At 42.4% G+C, this 8,137-nt stretch overlaps 1 protein-coding gene across 1 annotated transcript; it reads right to left on the bottom strand.

The window, feature by feature from the left end:
* Positions 1-500: 500 nt before the first annotated feature.
* si:ch1073-184j22.2 (dual specificity protein phosphatase 18) lies at positions 501-7,851 on the bottom strand. The gene is made up of 2 exons (XM_023977698.2): positions 5,162-7,851; positions 501-4,212 (listed from the first exon to the last, which is right to left on the bottom strand). Exon 2 carries the CDS (start codon positions 4,204-4,206, stop codon positions 3,622-3,624), a length of 585 nt encoding a protein of 194 aa, XP_023833466.1. The 5' UTR covers positions 4,207-4,212; positions 5,162-7,851; the 3' UTR covers positions 501-3,621.
* Between the last annotated feature and the right edge of the window lie 286 nt (positions 7,852-8,137).

Here is an 8,137-nt window from a genome sequence, read left to right as displayed (position 1 = left end):
CCTTTTGCCGTATTTTTGTGGGTGTTTGCCATTTCTGCCTTGATAATCTCCTCCAGATCTGCAGTAAGGTCTCGGTTTCACAGACGGTCCATGTCACCCCTTTGCCCTTATTTGAAATGTAATTTTTTTCCGCTAACGTTAACTGGATAACAAAAGTTGAATAACCAACAAAAAATAACGAATATCGCTCCAGTTGCAACCTGTATTTTAAAAGTTTTATGACACATGAACATCAGCACAGGGTGTTGCCGTGTCACAATACCTGGTACCCTGGTACTGGATCTCTGACCCACAGCCCTTGCAGGGTCCAGGATTTATTTGTGCCAGGATTCGTTCACGTTTCACATATGCTTTTTAGCGTGGATCAGGATATCAACCGCTCCAGGATCCAGATCATACAGAAATATGTGAAAGCGCCCTCAGTGAGACCTGCTAGGTTGGATATGGGATTTATGGAAGTTGTGTAAAAATTAACAAAATCAAAAATGATCGTTTTGAGATATTTATATAAATATTTTTTTATGTTGAATAAATGAATGTGAGCATTTGTATTTCAGAATCTAGACATACTCCATATGTTACAGCACACTACAGTATAAGGAGCATAATGACACCAATATGTTTGTATCATGTATTTAGGGCTTTACAGGAGGCATGTGTAGGGCATAAAATTGTCACTTTCATAATGATTTTCCCAAAAATGGTTTGTGACAGAAAAAATTAACATTTCAAACATCCTCCTAATTTAGTTTCTATGTGAGAATTGCCAGAATCTGCAATACCCAAAATATGTTCTGCTTCCACTGGCGTGGAATCATCCAGATTTTCATTTGATAATGGGCCCTGAGTTGCAAAACCACCCCACTGCAGAAAGGGCCTAGCATTGAGCTGTAAACATTAAGAACAAAGGCCTCTACATAAAAGGCCTCCTGAAATATAATGATGTCAAACATAATGTCATGGGTACGTCTACACATTTTACACGCTTTAACTTTAAAAGGGTTGATGTTCATATCCAGCAATAAAACAAGGCATTACAAATTACATAAATGCAACAACAACAATCACATACTAAAAAAAAACTGTAGTTCCAGGCTTAGTCCTTACTGGACATCCTTGAGATAATGTGAATGTGAAGAAGATCTTACTCCACTGTCATGTACAGTTTTAAACTTCAGGAAGAACCTAGGAAAACTCCTAAAGAACAAGATTCCACAGCAGTGAACACAAGCAACAGCCAACAACAATAGTTCCCTAAATGTGTGTTGCATTGTTGTTTGTTTGTGTTTTTCTATTAGTATATATTTTTTTCATCCCACAATTCAAAGATCAATTGTTGAATGTTAATGACTTAAATTAACTTGAACTCCCCTTATAGCGAGAAAGATGGCCATAACAATTCCCTCATTACTTTAGGCAGAAGATTTGCTGTCCGCATTCTTCCTCAGGTAGTGGAATACACATTTTTGTGCAGAGGTGGCGCTGCCAACTCTGGACCACAAAATGCCTCTTAAATGTCCTGTGCTGTGTTTCACCTCAACTTTCTCCCCCTCTCATTCCTATCTGCATTTAAACATAATAATATGGAAGGGGAGTGGAATTCCAATATACTTTAAAAAATATATATAATAATAATAATAATATATATATACAAAACAGTACCAGTCAAATGTTTMGACACAGCTACTCATTCAAGGGTTTTCTTTATTGAACTATTTTCTACATTGTAGAATAATAATGAAGACATCAAAACTATGAAATAACACATATGGAATCATGTAGTAACCKAAAAAATATTAMAAACATGTATTTCAAATTAGCCACCCTTTGCCTTGATAACAGCTTTGCACACTCTTGGCATTCTCTCAACCAGCTTCATGAGGTAGTCACCTGGAATGCATTTCAATTAACAGGTGTGCCTTGTTAAAAGTTAATTTGTGGGATTTCTTTGGTGTCTTCACCATTATTCTACAATGTAGAAAATAGTAAAAATAAAGAAAAACCTATGAATGAGTAGATGTGTCCAAACTTTTGACTGGTACTGTATATATATATATATATATATATATATATATATACACTGAACAAAAATATAAACGCAACATGTAAAGTGTTGGTCCAATGTTTCATGAGCTAAAACATATACATTTTTTGCACAAATTTGTAGTGAGTTAGTGAGCATTTCTCCTTTGCCAGGATAATCCAACCACCTGACAGGTGTGGCATATCAAGAAGCTGATTAAACAACATGATCATCATTACACCTTGTGCTGGGGACAATAAAAGGCCACTTTAAAATGTGCACTTTTGTCACACAACACAATGCCACAGATATCTCAAGTTRTGAGGGAGCGTGCAATTGGTGTGCTGACCCAAGAAATGTCCACCAAATCGGTTTCCAGATAATYTCTCTAATTTCTCTAACATACACCAGCGTTTTAGAGAATTTGGCAGTACGTCCAACCAGCCTCACAACCGCAGACAACGAGTAASCAAGCCAGTCCAGCACCTCCACATCCGGCATCTTCACCTACGGGATCGTCTGAGACCAGCCACCCAAACAGCTGATGAAACTGGGGGTTTGCACAACTGAAGAATTTCATCACAAACTGTAAGAAACTGTGTCAYGGTGATCTGCGWGCTCGTCGCCCTCACCAGGATCTTTACCTGACTGCAGTTCGGCATTGTAACCGACCTCAGTGGGCAAATGCTCACATTCGATGGCCACTGGCACGCTGGAGAKGTGTGCTTTTCACGGATGACTKCTGGTTTCAACTGTACCAGGAATACTGGTTTCAACTGTACCAGGAAGACAGCGTGTATTGAGTCGTGTGGGCAAGCGGTTTGTTGATATCAACGTTGTGAACAGAGTTCCCCATGGTGGCGGTGGGGTTATAGTATGGGCAGGCATAAGCTATGGACAACAAACACAATTGCATTTTATCAATTGCAATTTGAAACCACAGAGATACCGTGACGAGATCCTGAGGCCCATTGTCGTGGTATTCATCCGCCGCCATCACCTCATGATAAGGCGCGGCTCCATGTCGCAAGAATCTGTACACAATACTCACCAGACATGTCACCAATTGAGCAWTTTTGGGACGCTTTGGATCGACGTGTACGAGAGCGCGTTCCAGTTTCCACCAATATCCAGCAACTTCGCATAGCCATTGCAGAGGAGTGGGACAACATTCAACAGGCCACAATCAACAGCCTGATCAACTCATCTGTCGCGATACATGAGGCGAAACGTGGTCACACCATATACTGACTGGTTTTCTGATTCACGCCCCTACCTTTCTTTATGGTGTCTGTGACCAACAGATGCATATCTGTATTCTCAGTRATGTGAAWACCATAGATTASGACCTAATGAATTTATTTAAATTGAATGATTTCCTTATATGAACTGTAACTCAGTAAAATCTTAGAAATTGTTGCATGTTGTGTTTATATTTTGGTTCAGTGTACATATATATAAAGATTATTATTGTACTATATTTCCCTTATCAAATCAAGGCAGGGGACATGCCTGCTTCCCTGGTTTACATCCTCAGGCAGTAGGGCTGTAAGTTCTTCCCTCACATCTTCAGACAGAAAAGCAAACTCCCCTCCCTACTACTTCCTTACAAGCCTACCCTTCTTCAACCTCTTGGCCTGCGACAAAGACGACAACAACGGTGACCCGGGCAACAGCGGTGGTGACCGCTGTGTCCATGATGACCGCAGTGTCCATGGCGACAGGGGCGGCATGGGCGCAGCCACCTTAACCGTATTCTTCCCATAGAGCCTCTTCTCAAACTCTAGTAGCTGCGKCCAGAAACCCGCGTTGAGTCGTACGTACGGCCGACTCTCCTGCACCCATGCGTGGGCCCGGCACAGAGTCACGCCCCGGTAGCGCATTAGGTATGCTATGACCAGGGCCGGCGAGCGGCTCATGCCAGCCGCACAATGCACCAGCGTACCACCRGTCCGGTTGCTGTGGATGCGCTCTGCCACACGGTCAAAGTGGTCGCCCAGACGGGCGCTGGGCAGGTCGGAGACGGGCACACGCAGGCACTCCACGCCTGGGTAGACTGGGCAGGCGTGGTTGAGGGTGGCATTGATGATGAGGGTAATGCCCTTGCGGGAGACCAGGGCCTGGTTGAGGGGGGCGTCTGCTCCACTCAGGAACAGGGTGGGGGTGATCTGAGAGACCGACATGGCTGCCTGCGAGGGAAACACAAACATACACCTCATTACCAATACAAGCTTTAGTTCCGTCTCAGCACTAGTAACACATGCATCAGCTTATCTGGGTCCAGACAAAATAAATAATGATCAGACCATGATATTACATAATGTTATTGATTATTTGAAACAGGTGTGTGATTGGAGGAACAAAACCTTTACACTCTACCACTTAGAACCTGAGTGGGGGATCTATAATATGCCTAATATGCTGTAGCTACTAACCCTGGTCTTGGAGTGCAGGCTTTTGTTCCAGTTCAGCACTAGCACACCTAATGCATCCAAAGTCATATATCGAAATACATAATCAAGACCTTTAGTTAAATCAGGTGTTTTGGCTGTTTCCAAAGCATAACCTGTTCTCTAGGACCAGACTTGGCGACCACTTCATTTCCATCAATACAACCTAGTAAGAGATCATCATTACTAAATTATTGAGTTCAACACAAATATTTTACGAGGACCTGGATAGAAACAAATTGTAGTATGATACGCACTCAAAATACTTGTACCACTTTATCATAGTAAAAAGACAACCTTTTGAACAAAGTGGARGTAAGTTAGTAAGAACCAACCAGTCTTCTATTATTCTATGAATACCCATTCTGCACACTTTCACAATCCTTTACCCTCAGTAAAATGAGCATGTCATGTGGGTGACTAGAAAGACATTGTGGTTCAATACCATGAACATTTTAAACGGTAGGCTTATATGTAGACGCAATGGTGTCATATTCATAAAATAAAAGCTCTGTGTGTTTAAATGTTTTAGAGTTATTTATGCTTGCCACAGTATGCAAAGCTTGTGCAATTCTCAGTCACGTTTCATAGGAGTGAGCCTATGTGTTGTGTAATGTGTTGTGTAATGTGTTGTGAGACGATGTTAGTCTCAGCTGCCGCCTGTGTGTTTGTGTGTATAGTGACTCACCTGGTCCTTTAGTAGTAGGCTGCCTCTGTATGTCTGGATCTGTCTCTCAGGTTAGAACATTTCTGGTCACGAGAAGCGAACCCCTGTTGGGGCACTCACATAGCACAAACACACACCCATAAAAAGGCTTTGGGCCTGATGGCCAATAAAGAGAGAGATTAATTTTAGACTACCCCGGCAGCTGGGGTACAGTTCCTGAAAACATTGTCACGTGCACCCACATTTCCACACACCCCCCCCACCCCCCACCCCCCAACACACACACACACACACATACACAAATGTCCTATATATCTGATAGGGATCCATTTCCATTATCACCAGTCTCTACAGTCGAAATGAAAAGCACTATTAGGCTACATAACATTTGAAGACATTGAACAGTTTCACATAAACATTCAACTTTCTGTTTAACAGAAGTCCCGTCATTGAATGAATGGCATTTGCAGATGTATTTTAGGTTTTGGATGGAATTACCAGGAGAGGCAGTGACATACGTTACTACAGCAGACAAAAGTCAAACGACATGTTGCAATACACAACAGATTGTCCTTTGATCAGTATTTTTTGTGGTTGTAAAATCTCAGTCAAATTTGTATTCAGGCTCTAGACAGCGTACATCTCTCTCTTCATTGGGTGTCAGATCGGTTTGGATGGGGGAAAGTTAACCAATGCCTAACGTTACCCTAATCCTGACCTTAAATGTAGCCCTATTCTTAGCCCATTTTTATCCCTATGCCTAACCTTAACCATTGGATATACCGGTTGAATATTAACTTCCTTTTCTTATTTGATATGGGGTGGGATGCATGGTCAAATAAAATACATTTAAATCATATCTTGTGACATCAAGACATAGACCTACATTGACATTACTGGATTAACATGCTGTTCATATTTAGGCTAATATGTTTTCTGGATTATTATAACCCTTGTGAAACATGCAATGAATGCACATAAKATATTAAACTTCGTTTTCTTATTCATGTTTTTGTCAGTCACCTTTCAAAAAGACAGACTCTACTAACAAAGGTGAAACTTTGTCGATACATTAATCATTTTTTGCCAGGACGTATACCTTGAATTGACTATTAATATCAAATGCATTTGGATCAGAGAGGAAGAGGCAAAGTATATAGATGCTCTATGTTTGGAGGCAGAAATGTCTAACGTTATACACAACATCAATGTGCGTTTAAACGGCAAGTGATGTAGTTAGTCTGCACCATCTTGTTTTTGCATTCCAACCATAGAGATAGATAGAGGACACATCATGAATATAACCTGTTTTAGCATGGACATTGCAATTGAGGGCTTCCACCATGATTCCGCCATTTTAAATTAGTCAACTGGTAGCCTAGCGGTTAAGAGCATTGGGCCAGTAACCGAAAGGCCGCTGGTTCAAATCCCAGAGCCGACTAAGTGAAAAATCMGTGCCCTTAAGCAAGGCACTTAACCCTAATTGCTCCTGCAAATTGCTCTGGATAAGAGTTTCTGCTAAATTACTCAAATTTAACTGAGTGGGGATTCCTATGGGTTGTAGCCTCAATGGTATAAAGACATGAAGATGAGTCCTCTATCTAGCTCTATGTTTCCAATGCATCGCAAATATTACCTTTCTACTAGCACTACGATCAAGGATCGAGGATCGTCTTTGCAGAGTCCCCCTGCAAAGACATGATAAACTTCCGGCGCCGACAGAGATGGCCGCCTTGATTCGCGTTCCTAGGAAACTATGAGGTATTTTGTTTTTTTTACGTGTTATTTCTTACATTGGTACCCCAGGTAATCTTAGGTTTTATTACGTACAGTCGGGAGGAACTACTGGATATAAGAGCAACGTCAACTCACCATCATTACGACTAGGAATACGACTTCCCGAAGCGGATCCTCTGTTCTGCCCAGCACCCAGGACAATGGATCGGATCCCAGCCGGCGAACCAAAACAACGTCGCCGTAAAAGGGGCAGACGAAGCGGTCTTCTGGTCAGGCTRCGGAGACGGGCACATCGCGCACCGCTCCCGAGCATACTACTCGCCAATGTCCAGTCTCTTGACAACAAGGTTGATGAAATCCGAGCCAGGGTAGCATTCCAGAGAGACATAAGAGACTGTAACGTTCTTTGCTTCATGGAAACATGGCTCACTCGAGACACGCTATCGGAGTCGGTACAGCCAGCTGGTTTCTTCACGCATCGCGCKGACAGAAACAKACATCTTTCTGGTAAGAAGAGGGGCGGGGGGGTATGCCTTATGATTAACGAGACGTGTTGTGATCATAACAACATACAGGAACTCAAGTCCTTCTGTTCATCTGACTTAGAATTCCTCACAATCAAATGTCGACCGCATTATCTACCAAGAGAATTCTCTTCGATTATAATCACAGCCGCTTATATTCCCCCCCAAGCAGACACATCGACGGCCCTGAACGAACTTTATTTGACTCTATGTAAACTGGAAACCACATATCCTGAGGCTGCATTCATTGTAGCTGGGGATTTTAACAAGGCTAATCTGAAAACAAGACTCCCTAAATTCTATTAGCATATCGATTGTGCTACCAYGGCTGGTAAAACCCTAGATCATTGTTATTCTAACTTCCTCGACGCATATAAGGACCTCCCCCGCCCTCCTTTTGGAAAAGCTGACCACGACTCCATTTTGTTGCTCCCAGCCTATAGACAMAGACTAAAACAGGAAGCTCCCGCGCTCAGGTCTGTTCAACGCTGGTCCGACCAATCTGATTCCACGCTTCAAGATTGCTTCYATCACGTGGATTGGGATATGGTCCGCACTGCGTCAAACAAAAACATTGACGAATACGCTGATTCGGTGAGCGAGTTTATTAGCAAGTGCATCGGCGATGTCGTACCCACAGCAACTATTAAAACATTCCCAAGCCAGAAACCGTGGATTGATGGCAGCATTCGCGCAAAACTGAAAGCGCAAACCACTGCTTTTAACCAGGGCAAGG

This window comes from Salvelinus sp. IW2-2015, linkage group LG32 (genome assembly GCF_002910315.2).
Source record: "Salvelinus sp. IW2-2015 linkage group LG32, ASM291031v2, whole genome shotgun sequence".
Classification (NCBI taxonomy): Eukaryota; Metazoa; Chordata; class Actinopteri; order Salmoniformes; family Salmonidae; genus Salvelinus; species Salvelinus sp. IW2-2015.
Note: the sequence above shows the minus strand (reverse complement) of the source record. Positions and strands in the feature narration are given on the sequence as shown.